Genomic DNA, 16932 nt, shown 5'->3' with positions numbered 1-16932 from the left:
AAGGTCCCTCCCCGGATGTTGTGGCTTAAATAACGTTAACGGATTTAGAGGTTCCTCTCTGATACCATCCGTAACGGATTTAGAATCCTAGATCAATGGCGTTAGAGATAGTCTTAGCATATCTAAATCATGTAGCCTTAGAATATCTGCACAAGTGCATTTGATCACGTTGCTGTATTGATCAATCATCTTCATTAACCCAAGTCTATGATAGTAAATGCAAATAAATGACTTTGATCTTAAGCTTTCAAACTGTCCAACCATATAATGTTCATGGAGAGGAGCCCATCATGAGCTCCTGTATGCTTGTGATGGAAATACACACAACAAGGCCTGTATTATTTGTATTATTTGTATTATTTGTGTAACGGCTCAAGCCTATTGCTAGTAGGTATTATTTTCTTTAGGTTTTTCCTTTCGGACTTCTGCTCAAAGATTTTAAAATGCGTTTGTTAGGGTGAAGTTTCCACGGCCCTTGTAAAGAATATTTTGTTCTCCTCCAACGATGTGAGATTTCACAATCCACCCTCTTTGGAGTCCAACATCCTCTCTAGCACTCGTTCCTCTCTCCAATCGATTTGAGATCTCATAATTGATACCAATTGTAACAGCTCATACCCACCGCTAGCAGATATTGTCTTTTTTAAGTTTTCCCTTTCGGGCTTCTCTTCAAGATTTTAAAAACACGTCTGCTAGGAAGAGGTTTTCACACCCTTATAAAAAAAAATGCTCTCTTCCCTTTTCCAACCGAGAGATCTCACAATTTCGTTATCTTCTCTGTCACCTCTCAATCACATCTTGTCCTCACAACAAAAAAAGCAACACTTTTTTTCCCTCTACCAACAGCCGACACTGCATTTTCTTGAAGACTGATGAACAGTTGGGAGAAAAATCTTGAAACTGGACTGAAAAACAATGCCTTTCAAACCACAATCAGTCATTGTTTAATGGCCTGCTACCTGTGCTACAGCCAGGACCCTCGAGTATTAAATGCAGCCAAACTCTGGTTTGAACTGCACAATTTCGAAGGGAATCAATCTATACGGAGATATGCATGGAGATGATGATAAAAGCCTTATTGATTATATGAAATGAAATGTGATTTATCCTATGGAGTCCCCATTGTCATTAATAAGCAATTTGCTTACATACACCACGTTTTTTTATTTCCAACTTGTCGAAACAACAAATTTATGATGTCGGCCCCATGAAGTGAAGTGAATCCGTTGGGAAGAACTAGTAGATCGACTTTAATGAGGAGAATCTTTATTTAGACAGGGAATGGGTAGCCATTGGCTAAACATGAGCGAGGATAAGGATTATTCCTTTTTCCCGTTTTCGCCCTTGTCCTTGCCTGAAGTTCTCGAGCCCAATGATGTGAATCCGTTAGGAAGAACTAGTAAATCAACCTTCAACGGGGTGAGTCTCCATTTAAACAGGGAATGGAGAGCTATTGGCTAAACTGAAGCGAGGACAAGAATTATTCCTTTTTCCTGTTCCCGTCCTTGCCTGAAGTCCCAGAGCCCAATGAAGTGAATCCGTTAGGAAGAACTAGTAGATCAACCTTCAACTGGAGAGAGTCTCTATTTAGACAGGAAATGAAGAGCCATTGGCTAAACTGAAGCGAGGACAAGGATTATTCCTTTTTCCCATTCCTATCCTTGCCTGAATCCTCGAGCCCAATGAAGTGAATCCGTTAGGAAGAACTAGTAGATCAACCTTCACCGGGGGAGAGTCTCTATTTAAACAGGGAATGAAGAGCCATTCCTATCCTTGCCTGAATCCTCGAGCCCAATGAAGTGAATCCGTTAGGAAGAACTAGTAGATCAATTCCTTTTTCCCATTCCCGTTCTTGCCTCAAGTCCCCAAACCCAATTATTTATTTGTTTATTATCATTGTTATTATTTTTCTTTTATTTACTCGTATTGTTTTTAAATATTTATGTTTATTATTTTTTCTTATATAATTTGTTTAAGAATAATTATTAACCTTGAAGACTAAATAAATTTAAAATTTAAAATTTTAAACATATTATTTATAATATTTATTTGTTACAATTATTTTAATAGTATGACTTAATAAAAATAAACTAGTTAAAAACAATTAATTATCTAAAATTAACTAAAGTAATTGTTTATGAGTAACTATGAAAATTAAAAAATATTATTTATTTGTATAAAACTTTTTATAACATTTCATTTCTTAATTTATTTATTTTAAATAAATTCAATTAATTAATTGATCTTAGTTTAAAAATTTATTATAAATAAATTAATAATAATTTATTTAAATATGTATTTAATTTATTTTTACAAAAAAAAAATAATAATTCAATAAATGAATGGATTATTTGTTAATTATCTAAAATTAAATAATATAATAAAATTGCTAAAAATACGTTATTTATATGAAATTCTGATAACATTTACTCGGTAACACCAAACATAGTTACTTGGTTTCCAAGATTTTTTTCAATATGAATATTAAATAAAAGTTTAGTAACAAAATATTTATTTTAATTCTTAAACCTAAAATAAACATATTAAAAACTAATTTTTCTCTCTTACTAATATAATTATTTAACTTTTAAACATTTTTAAAAATAACAATTTTAGTTATTATTATTAATTTTTATATAATATCATGAACATACAAAACGTAAGTTGGTTGATGGACATTATTAATATATATATATATATATATATATATATATATATTTAAATATTGAGTTTGATGGTAATATAAAAATGATATTTTGAAAAGTTTTTGGATATTTTTTTGTTTTTTGTAAAATGATTTGGTGCAAGAGAATAAATAACTTTAACAAGTTGGATTTATTTTTTTAAAAATAATATTGTATTAAATGCAATATTTTATTATTTATAATGGATAAGTCAGCTGAGAATAGTAATCCACGGATGAAAAGGTTAAAAAGGAGAAAAAGAAAAAAAATCGATTGGTCAATATTAATATTACGAAAGTAAATGTCACCTCTCAACATGATTATGAAATCAAACAGATAAAAACAAATAAATAAAGAATAAAAAAAAGTCTCAATTTAGTAGAAATTAATCCATAATTAAAACTTTTAAATTAATCATAAAATTTAGTAGTAATTATATTTAATATAATAAAAAAAATAAAACTTTTGTATTCATTATTAAAAAAAATACTCATAAACTTTGTATTTTATTCCACAAATATCCATAATTTTTTAAAAATTTAAATAATATTCTTAGACTCAAAATAGAAACATTTAATATATTATTTCAAAAATATGTTTTAAAAATATTCTTAAATTTTTAAAAAGTTTTATTAATATCATCACTTTTTAAAAAAATTTAAAAATATTTTTATAGATAATACTCTGTTTTATTTTAACTTATTTTAAAATATATATATATATATATTATTAATATATGGACGAAAAAAAACTTTTCTAAAAATTTCAAAACCATTTTTTCAAAAAAAAAATATGGTTGAATTTTCAAAACTAATATTAAAAAGTTTTGAGATTAACATTTTAAAGTTTTTTTATTATTATTTTTTTTTGTAGATAGATTATAAAATTCAGTAATATTTTTATTGATTTAGCCTGTTTTAATTTTTTTTAAAAATATTTTGTTAGACGATAAATATTTTTATTAATGTAGTCAAATTTAAATATATAATAATAATTATTATTATTTTTAATTTGGTGGTCCATTGGTGGTTTCCCGGCACTGCCCTAGCCTAGAAGGGGACCTCATAAACACCATACAACAACAAACAAAAGTAAACTAAGTATTCTCATAGCCGCGTTTGAACACCCTCCACTTGCCTGCCTTATACCTTAGCTATCACCTCCAAATCACCTTTCTTGCCCTTCTCCACCTTCACTCTAACTCTCCGTTCCATAAAATAACAAAGGGTAAAATAGTAATTTGGTCGTCTCGTGAAACATACTCGAGTAAGAACCCCTCACTCACTTTTTTGTAGCTCGAACACTCTTATAGTCATATAACGTTGCTTCATGTATTCTAAAACTAGATTGGATTGAACAGTACCTAGTACCTGTGAGATCCCACGTTGGTTGAGGAGGATAACGAAACATTTTTTTATAGTAGTGTGGAAACACATTTTAAAAACCTTGAGGGGAAGTTCGAAAGAGGACAATATCGGCTAGCAGTGATCTTCGGCCATTACCATATTCCCTACCCCTGAATTGTATGTTGTCTATGTCGTGGTATTTTTTTATTTGCTTATAGTCATATGACGTTTCTTTCTTAAATTCTGTAAGTCGTTTTCAAATGTATTTTCTCGCTCACGTTTTATAAACTGTTTCTCGACTCGATGTCTGAACATATGTCGACGTTGTTCGCAACGTCTGAATTTCTCACTGCTGACTTGTTTGCTTAGTTGGAACAAGTGTAACACGATCTCTGTCCTATTATAGTAGGAGGAGGATTGTGACAATATTGCCACGTGGCAGTCTCTTAATGGCCATCCTCCTATTCCGGATTCTCTATATATCATATATACCCTTCCCCAAGCAAACTCGCTGCCATTACCATTTCTTCATCTCCTTCTTCCCGCCGGCATGAGTGTCCGATCATGGCTACTCCCCTGCGCCACCGCTACTGCCACCGCCGCCGACTCCAATACGCCGCCTCAATCCTCCTCCTTCTCAATTTCCGGCACGTCGGTCAACTCTTCATCGTCGTCGTCGACACCGACTTCCGACACTAGCTGCTCCACTCTCCAAAGCAATCTCTCCCTTCAATCCCAACCGTCCATTCCATCTCTCCAAACTCTCCCCACCGTCACCGATACCGGAAACGTCGCCGTTTCTCAACTTCATTTCGCCTCTTTCAAGCTCCCAATCTCCCATCTCGCCGTCCATGGTCCCCACCTCTATGTCGCCACCGCTCACGAAATCAACGTCTACGATCGATCCACGTATTCCCACGTAGCCTCAATCAACGATCGAGATTCCTCCTCCGGCGCCGTCAAGGGAATCGCCTTTCTAAACGCCCAAATCCTTACTTCCCATCAAGATGGAAAAATCCGCGTCTGGAATTTAACGAATAATCAATTCAAAAAGGTCAACACTCTCCCGACAGTCAACGACCGCCTCCGCCGGTTCCTACTCCCGAAAAATTACGTCAACGTCCGCCGTCACAAGAAAGTCCTCTGGATTCAACACGCCGACGCCGTCACTGGACTCGCCGTGAACAGAAATTCATTTTACTCTGTTTCTTGGGATCGGAGTTTGAAAATCTGGCAAGGCTCCGACCACCGCTGCGTCGAGTCCGTCAAGGCAGCGCACGAGGACGCCATAAACGCAGTAGCCGTCTCCGCCGCGGGTATTGTGTACACCGGATCGGCCGATCGGAGAATCAGAGTATGGTCGAAACCCGCGGCGGAGAAACGGCATATTCTGGTAACGACTTTAGAGAAGCACAAATCGGCGGTGAATGCATTGGCGTTAAACGACGACGGTTCATTGCTGTTCTCCGGTGCCTGTGATCGGTCCGTTCTGGTGTGGGAAAGAGAGGACGGCGCGAATCACATGGCGGTGATCGGAGCATTGAGGGGACACAAAAACGCGATTCTCTGTTTGATCTACGTCTCAGATTTGCTGTTGAGTGGGTCCGCAGATCGGACGGTCAGAGTTTGGCGACGTGTAGGAGATGGGAGTTTTAATTGCTTGTCCGTACTGGAGGGTCACCGGGAACCGGTGAAATCTCTGGTGGTGGTTTCCGACGGGTTGTCAAACGGCGTCGTTTCGGTGTGCAGTGGGAGTCTGGACGGTGAACTGAAAGCCTGGAAACTCTCATTTTCGAATATTAATGGAATATTAAATTAGAACAAATTTGTTTTTTTTTATTATTTTATTATTTTAAAAAAATATTAAAATGTGAATTATTTTATTATTTTATTATTATTTTTGGCTGCATATAAATATTATGAAAGTTTGATTATTTATGGTGTGTTGTTAGATAATTAATAAGAAATTAATTTTTAATTCTTAATTTGTTGGATAATAATTAGATATGGATTTATATAAATATAGAATATAAGCGTTATTTTTATTTTTTTATTTTTTAAAAATAAACGTTCGTCTCGAGTGGTTAATAAAAATTGAAAGTGAAGAACGTTTTTAATCTTACATAGTCGAGAAGTAAACCGTGTAGGAGTAATGAACTTAGGTATTAATTTATTTTCGAAATCTTTAAATTGCGTTAAAATTTAATCATGACTATAAATTTACAAATTGTTGTTATTTTTTTAACCTTTTTTTTTATTCTAAAATAAATATTTTATTCCTATGATAATCTTAATAGGGAATACACGGGTTAAGTTCAAGCTGGTTGGGTTGGTGACCCGAGAAAGATAAACAACCAACTCTATACTTTCAAATTCGGTTGTCAGGTTCTTCATTTTTTTTTTTTTAACAATCTTAAAATTAGGGATACATTAGGTTATATAAACACTATTTTCAGATTGGTTAAGTAAACTCGACAAAAAAAAAAAAAAAAAAAAAGTTTCAATCAGAAATCGATACATTAGGTTATAAACCCTATTTTCAGATTGGTCGAGTGAACCCGACAAAAAAAAAAAAAGTTTCAATCAGAAATCGTTATATTAGGTTATAAACCCTATTTTCAAATTGGTCGAGTGAACCCGACAAAAAGAAAGTTTCAATCCGAAATCGTTACATTAGGTTATAAACCCTATTTTCAGATTCGTCGAGTGAACCCGACAAAAAAAAGTTTTAATCAAGAATCGTTACATTAGGTTATAAACCCTATTTTCAGATTCGTCGAGTGAACTCGAGAAAAAAAAAAATCAATTGAGAACCAAATAGAATTTTTGGTTTCTAAAAAATTCAACTGAAGTTTGAGTTATTTGAACGGTTAGGATCATCAAACGATATGAACGCCCCTAAATTTTAGACAAACACGAGTATAAATTTTATATACATACGGTAATAAACTAGTATATTAAAATATTGATTTTTGGACATTTTTGTCCCTCTTTAACTTGCCAATTTACAAAATATACAATTTATTTTAGGATCTAAATATACAATTTATTTTAATATCATTAATTACAATTTAAACATGTTAATTTAACTATGCTAGCTCTTTTATTATTTTAATAATAATTTTTTGAGTAATTTAATTAATAATTAATTGATTGATTTTCCATATAATATTTATTAAAGGACGATAAAAAAAATAATAAATCAATATATTTCATAAGCAAATATACATAATTTTTAAAAATTTAAATTTTAATATTCCAACGGGTTCCTATTTATTTAAAGGGAAAAAATGTTCCCCACTCGCTCCCTCATTCATATCTATGTTACCGAATAGTTTCGAAATCACTTGAAAAAGAAAGAGTAAGAATTGATAGATGTATTTCTCGAAATAGTCGAGTAAAATGAAAATTTGTTCTATAACAACCTAAGCTCACTGCTACTCTTTCGACTTTTCGGCTTTCTCTTTCGAGCTTCCTCTCAAGGTTTTAAAACGTGTCTGTTACGGAGAGATTTCCACACCCTTATAAAGAATGTTTTGTTCCAAATTGATGTGGGATCTTACTCTTTCGGCTTTTCGGCTTTCTCTTTCGAGCTTCCTCTCAAGGTTTTGTGTCTGTTACGGAGAGATTTCCACACCCTTATAAAGAATGTTTTGTTCCAAATTGATGTGGGATCTCACAATCCACCCCCTTGAGGTCCCAGCATCGTCGCTGGCACACTGCTCGATGTCTGGCTCTTATACCATTTGTAACTACTTAAGCCCACCACTAGCCTTTTTGGGTTTCCCCTTTCGGCTGTTACAAAGAATATTTCTGTAACAGCCCAGATCCACCGCTAGCAGATATTGTTCTCTTTAGACTTTCCCTTTCGGGCTTCCCCTCACTAGCAGATATTGTTCTCTTTAGACTTTCCCTTTCGGGCTTCCCCTCAAGGCTTTAAAACGCGTCTACGAGGGGAAGGTTTTCACACCCTTATAAATGGTGATTTGTTCTCCTCCCTAACCAATGTGGGACATCACAATTTCGTTTGTCTCTCCAATCGATATTAGATCTCACACATTCTTTCGAAAAAAATATAAAAATAATACACCAACCTCCTCGATCTCAAGAACTCGAGCTAATTCACCACCTCCATGTCCTTTACGCTCACGACCCACCAAGATTTTGAGGTCAATAGCGTTAGTTCCTCATTAAGGTTTGAACACTCGAGATTATTGAATGCTTAAGCATGTAACCCTAATTCAAGAACTTTATTAATGATTGATCTTCCTTAAAATATTAAAACTCTTAGTCTTAACTAATGATTGAATATTAATTAATAAACCAATCTCTTAGAGAAAGAGGATTTTGTACTCTTAACTTTCACCATCTCCATGTCCATGCATGCATTGATTAATGAGCTTTATTGGTTAATTATTTTTAATTAGCAAAGAAAAGTACAAAGCCTCGAATATTTAATAGTTATCGGGATCGAGTTAAGTTAGACTGAAATATATTGTAGACCGAACTCAAGGATTATAAACTTTTTCAGTTAAAACGGTGTTTAAGATTTAGAGTTCGGTCAAGTCGAGACATTTTTTAGATCAAATTCAATTATTCGAGTCGTAAGTTTTTTAAACTCGAGTAATCTTGAATGCAACCCGACCATAATATATTTGTATTAAGTTGGTTCGGATTGTTCCAGTTATTGACTCTTTTTTATTTTATTTTAATAAAAGTAAAATGTTAATTGTTGAGGATTATTGGATGGGTATTTTGAACACAACTATCTGTGAGAAACTTTATTAGAACCAATCGAGAAGAGATTTACAAAACAATCTGTAGTTTACTAAGTAGGGTGAAGGGGTATTTATACGGGATGATAGGTAATCAATTCCTAAAATTTCTCAACGTTTTTCTAAATTATCTAAATCATTTTCTTGATTTTATTCCTAAAATTTTAAATCATTTTCTTAACATAAATATAGTTACTCATACAATGGTTGGGCTTAACCCTATTGGGCTAGTGATGATGTTTTAACAGGGTAGTCTCGAGGAACATCATGGGTTTATAAGTAAGAAACACCATCTCTACTGACACGAGGCTTGTTCGGGAAACCAAAATCAAAACCATGAGAGCTTATGCTCAAAGTGGATAATATCATACTATTGTGGTGGTTTGTGGTTCCTAGCATGTTACCGGAGTCATGTCAATAGAATTCTCAAGCGTTGACACAAAGAAGTTGTGAGTCTCGAAGATATAGTCAAAGTGACTCAAGTGTCGAACAAATGATGTATTTTGTTTAAGGGTTTCAGAGGAGTCGAGTCTTGACTAAGGGAAGCCTGTTCGAGAGCTCCAAAGAAGAAGACCTCAAGGGAAAGCTCTATGGTTAGCTTTGTTCGATTGGAGGAGTATATATATATATATATATTGAAAAAAGAGTGTCGGTTTGTGGGTTTTTCTTATTGTTGATTCCAAACTATTGGGTTCTGATACTTAGAAGTCAATAACGTTTATAGGAATATTTTGTTGAGGATTGTTGCAGTCGTGTATTGATTAATTAATAAGAAGATCATGAGTATATAAGCACGGACACCGTCTCTATTGATTAAGACCTTTTGAAAAACCAAAAAGAACAAGAGCATACCAATGCAGAGGGTCGTTTGTGATAATTTTTTTGTAATCTCCCACATAATCCCGAGTTTGGAGAATACAAGTCATGTAACACGCTCCAGATACAATTATCATCCAACAAAGCACGTGGACAAAGAAAACTACATACTCAAAACCCCATCTCTTTTTTTCCAAACGAGGGTCCACCTCCCGCCTCTATCTTACTTTCAAATCCCACCGAAGAATGGCAAAAGGGATAAGACAAGATTTAAAAAAACACTTTCTCTGTTTACATTAGATAAGATCCCGAACTTTCAAAAGTGCATAACAAGTCCTTGAAATATTAATTTCGCGTCTAATAAATCTAATAACTTAAATAGTCTATAGTATATGAATAAAGTTCGGTGTTTTATCTCGATAATATTATTAATACGACAAATTTTGTAATATAAATACTTTTTAATTTACGAAATCGCCCCTAGAAAACAGCCAAATTTGTCTACGAAGAAAAGTAAAGATTAGGGACCACTAGGGAAAATGAAAAAAGATAAGGTTAATAATTATCCTCTATTAGTGGTGGCAACGTTTATGAAAGCACAAAATAAAATATTATTTAATTTAATTGAGCCAATCATATTTAGTTTTTTTTTTTTTTTTTTTTTTTTTTTTTAATAAAATCAATTTATTTTATAAGCATGTTTGAAAAATTAATAATTTAAAGTGTATTTAGTTTAGTTTATGTAATTTAAAAAATAATAAATAAATAAAAAAGTGCTTCAAAAAATTAGAATAATATAAAATTATTTTTTTAATAAATATTGAAAAATGGATTGTCCAAAAATAACTTAAAGAGAATTAAAAAAATGGTTGGTTAAATTAAGGTTTATCCGAGGAAAAAATATTGTAAATTAATTAAGAGGTAAATAAATAATATATAGTAATGAAAGAATTTAAAAATTTAGACAAAAAATATCATCAACAGCCCCTATAGCTCAGTGGTAGAGCGTCAGTCTTGTAAACTGAAGGTCTGTAGTTCGATCCTGCATGGGGGCACTTTTTGTCTCCATTTTTAATTTATTTTTTTGCCCCTAAAATATTAAGCAAATCCAAGCTAATAATGCCCCCACCATACCAATTATTAACCTTTTCGTGCCTATTAACTCTCTCAAACCTCAAACCATAGCCTATTTGGATCACATGTGAGTCTCGACTCAAGTATGTGTCACAATTTGATTGGTGTTCGGTTTGACGTTGGAGCAAACCATCATCTAGTCATTGCTTGCAAAGGAGCTTTGGATCTAGATTTCCGGTACAATGTTTTTTTCTTCGAGTCTTTTTTTAGTGATGAGCTCTGACCATTGACTATTTTAGTACTATAAATGAGCTCAAACCATTGCATATTTGGGTTGCACATCGAGTCTTGACTCAAGCATGGGTCACAATTTGATTGGTGCTTCATTGAAGGAAACCATCACCCATTCATTGCTTGAAAAGGAATTTTGGATCTAGATCAAATGGCCCCTATAGCTCAGTGGTAGAGCGTCAGTCTTGTAAACTGAAAGTCTGTAGTTCAATCCTGCATGGGGTACTTTTTTTCTTACCAATCATCGACCTTTTTGTGCTATTAACGATCTCAAACCTCAAACAATGGGCTATTTGGGTCATATGTCCAGTCTCGACTTAGGCATGAGTCACAATTTGATTCGTGCTCGGTTTGACGTTGGAGCAAACCATCATCCAACCATTGCTTGCAAAGGAGTTTTGGATCTAGATCTCCTCTACAATGTTTCTTCTTGAGTCTTTTTTAGTGACCAGCTCTGACCATTGGTTGTTTCAATACTATTAACGAGCTCAAACCATTGCATATTTGGGTCACACATCGAATCTTGACTCAAGCATGGATCATAATTTGATTGGTGCACATCATCCATCCATTGCTTAGAAAGGCGTTTTGGATCCAAATCAAATGGCCCCTATAGCTCAGTGGTAGAGTGTCAGTCTTGTAAACTGAAGGTCTGTAGTTCAATCTTGCATGAGGGCAAATTTTTTATCTTCCATGCAAATCTAAGCTATTATTTCCCCTTTGCATTTCAGATAATGCCAGCAACATACCAATCATTGACCTCATCATTCTATTAACGAGCTCAAACCATTGGCTATTTGGGTCAATCACAATCTGATGGGTGCTTTGGGGAGTTTTGAATCTAGAACAAACAATTCTTATAGCTCAATAGTAGAGTGTCAATCTTGTGAACCAAAGGTTGTATCAATCCTGTCTTCCTTTTTTATTTTCCCCCCTAAAACATTAAGCAAATCTAAGCTATTATTTCCCCTTTGCACTTCAAATAATGCCCCCAACATACCAATCATTGACCTCATCGTTCTATCAACGAGCTCAAACCATTGGCTATTTGGGCCAGTAACAATTTGATTGGTGCTCGGGTTGGCGTTGAAGCAAACCATCATCCATCCAATGCTTGCAAAGGAGTTTTGGATTTAGATTGAACAGCCCCTATAGCTTAGTGGTAAAGCGTCAGTTTTGTAAACGGAAGGTTTGTAGTTCAATCCTGAGGCAGTTTTTGTCTCCCTTTTTTTATTTTTTTCCCCTAAAATATTAAGCAAATCCATGTTTTTATTTTTTCCCTTATGCACTTCAAATAATGCCCCCACCATCCCAATCATTGACCTTATCATTCTATTAACGAGCTCGAACCATTGACTATTCGAGTTGGTCAATTTGATTGGTGTTTGGGTTGCCGTTAAAGCAAACCATTATCCATCCATTGCTTGGAAAGGAGTTTTGGATCTAGATCAAACAGTCCCTATAGCTCAGTGGTAGAGCGTCAGTCTTGTGAACTGAAGGTCTGTAGTTCAATCCTGCATGGGGGCAATTTTTTATCTTCCTTTTTTTTTATTTTTTTTCCCTCGTTCTATTAATGAGCTCGAACCATTGGCTATTTGGGTCGGCCACAATCTAATTGGTGCTCACAAAACATCTTCTAGCCATTGCATGCAAAGGAGTTTTAGATCTAGGTGTTGACCCCCCCATCTAAAATATATGGATTCCGTAACACTATTAATACGACCATTTGACCCAAATCGTTTACGTGCATACACATGATTAGGTGTCTACTATACGTATAAACAATGTACATTTAAGAAACAAAGTGCAATGTCCAGATAGCTATAGTGTAGATATAGAGAATAATAATTCTATTTCGTGACAACGATAAATTTTATTGAAGGAAAGAACGTTTGCTTAGTTGACAATAAACAAGTCAAAAGATGTATAACGACCCAGAAACCAATATAGTAATCCGAAGTTCTGTACCTTCCCATTGTACCTTGCTTAAGGAGACATGGTCCGTTGCAGGAGTCAATTAAGGCCTCGGCAGGTGGGGCACAAGTAGAAAGTTTCTCCGCAGTTGCAACATGTCTACTCAATAGAATGGAGAAGAATTAGTGAAGAATCTACAAGGAAGTGAGTTTCATTTACTATAGGCCTTGGATATTACCTGATGCCCACAACCAAAACCCATGTCCTTTGGATTAGTGACACAAATGGGGCAAGTCTGCAAGGCCAAGCCATTTTACAATCATAAAACGTTAGTCCCCAAAGTGAAACATGAAGTTCAAACAATGTTGAGAATTGTTGGGAGGGAGACCCATGTTGGCTAAGTAAGAGGATGATCATAGGTTTATAATAGGTATGAGGCCTTTCGGAAAACTAAAAGCAAAACTATAAGAGTTTATGCTCAAAGTGGATAATATCGTACCGTTATGGAAGGTCGTGATTCCTCACATGGTATTAGAGTCATGCCCTTAACTTAGTCATGCTCTTTGGCGAGCTCCCTCGTCGTCGACTGCTTCATCAAGCAGAGATCAGAAATAGCAGTCGAAACTCGAACGTCGACAAAGAAAGCAGTTGAATCACAAATACAAAAAATCAATGCATACCCCAACAGGCCAAGCTCTACAGTAGCCTGATATTGAGAAGGTATTTTCATTAAGGCAGCAAGAGTAAATTCCGTCTGCCTTCTGTCAAAGTTTACATATCTTGATATAATCTCAGTGAAATTGACAAACTGGATACACAAAGCAGGCTACAATAGTCAGCATATGTAGAAAAATGTGAAATATTCTATCCTGCATGGAAGTAATGTTGAAAACCTGAAAATTATCAAAAGCTCGAGCTGGGATGTGTTGAAATATCATCACTAGCCCAATAGAGTCAAGCCCAATAATTGTACTAGCCCAATAGAGTCAAGCCCAATTATTGTACGAGCCCAGTATATTTATTTTAGTAGAGATTTTAGGAGTAAGAGATCTAGATATTTTAGGAGAAAGATTCAGATTTGTTAGGTCTAGATACAAATGTGGTAGGTATAGATTTAGATTGGTTAAATATAGATTGTTTAGGCTCAGTATAAATACCCCTCCACCCTACCTAGGTTATTCATCCAAGAAATCCAAAAACAATAAAAAACAGAAGTATTCTACAGAGTGTCCTGTATTCTCTTCTCGATCAGTGTTAATAAAGAGTACGAGTGTTTCCCACAGTGAGTTGTTGCAACAGGATGTTGTCATCAAAATTCTTCATCATGTCCCAAGGCCCGTCTCCGACACCGACCAAGATTATTGACAATGGGTACTCACTGCAAGTATGCTAGTGTTTAAAGAACAAGGAGGAGTTCGATAATCAAAGATGGAGTCGCTTGATATTATACCTCGCCTTAACGATTGCGTTGACAGTGTTTTGTTCTTGTACACTTAGTTGATTGTTATGTGTGTCAACACTTCTTGTGACCTGTCTTAAGGGCAACTTCGTTTATACATGAATACTATAAAGCAAACCAACTGATGTAACAGGCAAACGAGTAGAAAAACTTGCCAGTTCGAAACCGGACTCACCTGCCCATCAGCAATTATCAGCAAAATATGGAACTGACCACCAGTTTGCTCAACTATTGTCATGGCCATCTCAATTATTGGTGCAAAAGATGTAGGTCCTGCAAGAAGTGAGGTGAAAGTAAGCCATATGGTCATAGTTAACATTAATCGAAACAAGAAAACAATCACCTGCAAATCGTAACTTGGTAACAATGTCTCTGTAACCATCCAAAACTTCCTCAAATCCATTACAGGGTCTATCATCGTCGTAAAAGCTAAAAACATCATGATCATGGGTAGTTACTGCAAAGATTGCAGTTCAATTGTCAATTCCTCATTAAATAAACGTGCAACGGCCCAAGCCCACCGCTAGCAGATATTGCCCTTTTTGGGCTTTTCCCTCCAGGCTTCCCCTTTGTTCTCCTCTCCAACCGATGTGGGATCTCACAATCCACCACCCTTCCGGGCTTGGCGTCCTCGCTGGCACTTTTTCCCTTCTCCAATCGAAAGGGAAAGCCCAAAGAGATAATATTTGCTAGCAGTGGACTTGGGCTGTTACAAAACGTACGGTAAGTGAGATAGTATTTTAAATGCAATTACAATCTCCAAATCCATAACAGGGAATCTTGTTGTCCTCGTCAAACTCTCCTAAGGTATCATCAATCATAGATATGGCTTGTTGATATGGATTCGGCCCATTCCAAATGTGGTGTAAACTATGTCCGCTAAACGACCTTGAACCTACATTAAAAGAGGGATCAGCGTAATATGAGTAGTAAATGTGTTTAACTAGAAACTATGAGATGAGAACGGACCTGTCCACTTATTGCTCTTCGTGAAATCAATTCCCACAATGAGATTAGAGGACTCTAGTCCAGCTCGCCGAAGAGCTGCTGTCACCTGTTGTACAACCCCATTATTAGCAACTCCCAAAACGAAGCCAATATGGTATTTGTTATTATCATCAGAAGGTTAACAAGTCAACAAATCTAGTACATAAATCTTCCATGATCAAATGACTGATTTTATTTGTTATCATGTCCTAAAGCAAGGAAATACATCTCCATTAGTATAAGGCCTTTTCGGGAAGCCCAAAGCAAAGCCACGAGAGCTTATCCTCAAAGTGGACAGTAAAGCCACTACTTCCCATTTACAGCTCAATAAGAATCATTAAAATGCAAGGAGCTCATTGATCTCCTATCCAGAAAGTTAACATCCTAATTCTTAAACACCTTTCACAAAAAAACACAGACAGAGCACAGGCAGCGAGACATCAAACATTATAGACAATAGACAGGACAAAGATCTAAACCTCATTCGCGGATCGGTAATTGACGTTTATTCTTGAATATCTCCTGTTTGAATCGAACTCTCCTTGACCTGGCTCCTTAGAGTTCATCCTTCAGTACAACGCAAAATGGAGCACACACAAAATCAACTAATCACCTACAAAGAACAGAGAAGAGATGAATCAATGATCTTCGAAACAATCAGGGTCTGAAGAACTTGGCTCTTCAATTTTACCTGCAAAAAAACTCGAAATCCAGAGCCGTTTATAGAATCCAATACTAATGTCTGTGTATTTATAACTTTTCCTGAAATCACTACAAAGACGAAGCAAATCCGTAGCAGAAAAACGAATAAACAAAGACCAAGAAAGGTAATATCAAGATCGTCAAGTAACTACGACCAGTTCAATTAAACCTACCGTTGCGAATCCATCGCTCGGTCATTGTCAAAACGTTAAACCAGCTATTACAGCACCATTGCTATTGCATAATCAATTCATGGCCTACACACGCAATACAGTGCGTAAGAACCCCAGACGAAGTTCTTAAACGATTATCAAACAAAATGAAATCGTCATACTTGTTGACTTAACGAACTGATGAACTTACTCCTTTTTCCAAACGAGTGAGCCATTTTTTGTAGTTTGAATCTGAAAATGAGATGCTGCTGCTTGCCGAGCAGTGATATCCAGAGGATCTTTCTTGGTAAACATTCTAGTTTGTTCTTGGGGAATGGAAAAATGAAAACGTTCATACACAACTAATAGAATTCTTCGAGTATACCCATTGTTAGTATCGGTATAAATGATCTTTCTCTCGTGTTCGGCTATGGCAGCAACCCCTGAATCTCGAGTCATGTGCCGTTCCAACCCAGTTCCAACAATGCATTTTTCGGACCAAGAAAGCAGTTTAAGCCCTAGGAATGCATGAACTTAACATGAACCTTATGAGCGTCTTGTGGGTGCAGTTAGGGGGTTTCCAACCACCCTTAATCGTGATCTTGTTCGAATGAGAGCGAGGGACCATATAAGTAGATAATGTTGGCTTGATAACAGGTCGTAACCTTCTTTATCTGGGTAATGTTATGGGCTAATACAGAAGGCCAACTGAACCCTTTTAAAGAATTTAAG

At 35.4% G+C, this 16932-nt stretch overlaps 2 protein-coding genes and 4 non-coding genes across 6 annotated transcripts; 5 read left to right on the top strand and 1 right to left on the bottom strand.

Moving 5' to 3' along the window:
* The first annotated feature begins 4517 nt into the window (after positions 1 to 4517).
* On the top strand, positions 4518 to 6015 carry LOC111802123 (protein JINGUBANG-like). Its single transcript, XM_023686389.2, has one exon. It carries the CDS (start codon positions 4581 to 4583, stop codon positions 5847 to 5849), a length of 1269 nt encoding a protein of 422 aa, XP_023542157.2. The 5' UTR covers positions 4518 to 4580; the 3' UTR covers positions 5850 to 6015.
* Positions 6016 to 10604: 4589 nt separating this feature from the next.
* TRNAT-UGU (transfer RNA threonine (anticodon UGU)) lies at positions 10605 to 10676 on the top strand. The gene has a single exon. It is a non-coding gene; the product is annotated as a tRNA-Thr (tRNA).
* A 464-nt stretch (positions 10677 to 11140) lies between these two features.
* Positions 11141 to 11213, top strand: TRNAT-UGU (transfer RNA threonine (anticodon UGU)). Its single transcript has one exon. It is a non-coding gene; the product is annotated as a tRNA-Thr (tRNA).
* Positions 11214 to 11592: 379 nt separating this feature from the next.
* TRNAT-UGU (transfer RNA threonine (anticodon UGU)) lies at positions 11593 to 11664 on the top strand. The gene has a single exon. It is a non-coding gene; the product is annotated as a tRNA-Thr (tRNA).
* A 777-nt stretch (positions 11665 to 12441) lies between these two features.
* On the top strand, positions 12442 to 12513 carry TRNAT-UGU (transfer RNA threonine (anticodon UGU)). Its single transcript has one exon. It is a non-coding gene; the product is annotated as a tRNA-Thr (tRNA).
* Positions 12514 to 13450: 937 nt separating this feature from the next.
* LOC111802345 (E3 ubiquitin-protein ligase RGLG5) lies at positions 13451 to 16703 on the bottom strand. The gene is made up of 11 exons (XM_087126958.1): positions 16412 to 16703; positions 16038 to 16305; positions 15826 to 15959; positions 15329 to 15413; positions 15114 to 15254; positions 14703 to 14816; positions 14535 to 14632; positions 14351 to 14430; positions 14205 to 14278; positions 13794 to 13825; positions 13451 to 13708 (listed from the first exon to the last, which is right to left on the bottom strand). Exons 3-11 carry the CDS (start codon positions 15910 to 15912, stop codon positions 13451 to 13453), a joined length of 969 nt encoding a protein of 322 aa, XP_086983084.1. The 5' UTR covers positions 15913 to 15959; positions 16038 to 16305; positions 16412 to 16703.
* Positions 16704 to 16932: the final 229 nt, after the last annotated feature.

The sequence above is a fragment of the Cucurbita pepo genome, chromosome 9, assembly GCF_057944985.1.
Source record: "Cucurbita pepo subsp. pepo isolate OVF chromosome 9, ASM5794498v1, whole genome shotgun sequence".
NCBI classification, from domain to species: domain Eukaryota; kingdom Viridiplantae; phylum Streptophyta; class Magnoliopsida; order Cucurbitales; family Cucurbitaceae; genus Cucurbita; species Cucurbita pepo.
This window is presented reverse-complemented; position numbering and strand designations above follow the sequence as displayed.

Bases quoted from the DNA above. Each gene is read 5' to 3' on its own strand.
- LOC111802345 (XM_087126958.1), bottom strand. From the start codon at position 15,912: ATGAACTCTAAGGAGCCAGGTCAAGGAGAGTTCGATTCAAACAGGAGA. The intron at 14,431-14,534 runs GTGAGTCCGGTT...CCCTTAAGACAG, and splicing joins TGATAATTGCTGATGGGCAG to GTCACAAGAAGTGTTGACAC. The intron at 13,709-13,793 runs GTTTTCAACATT...TTGTGTATCCAG, and splicing joins GAGCTTTTGATAATTTTCAG to TTTGTCAATTTCACTGAGAT.
- LOC111802123 (XM_023686389.2), top strand. From the start codon at position 4,581: ATGAGTGTCCGATCATGGCTACTCCCCTGCGCCACCGCTACTGCCACC.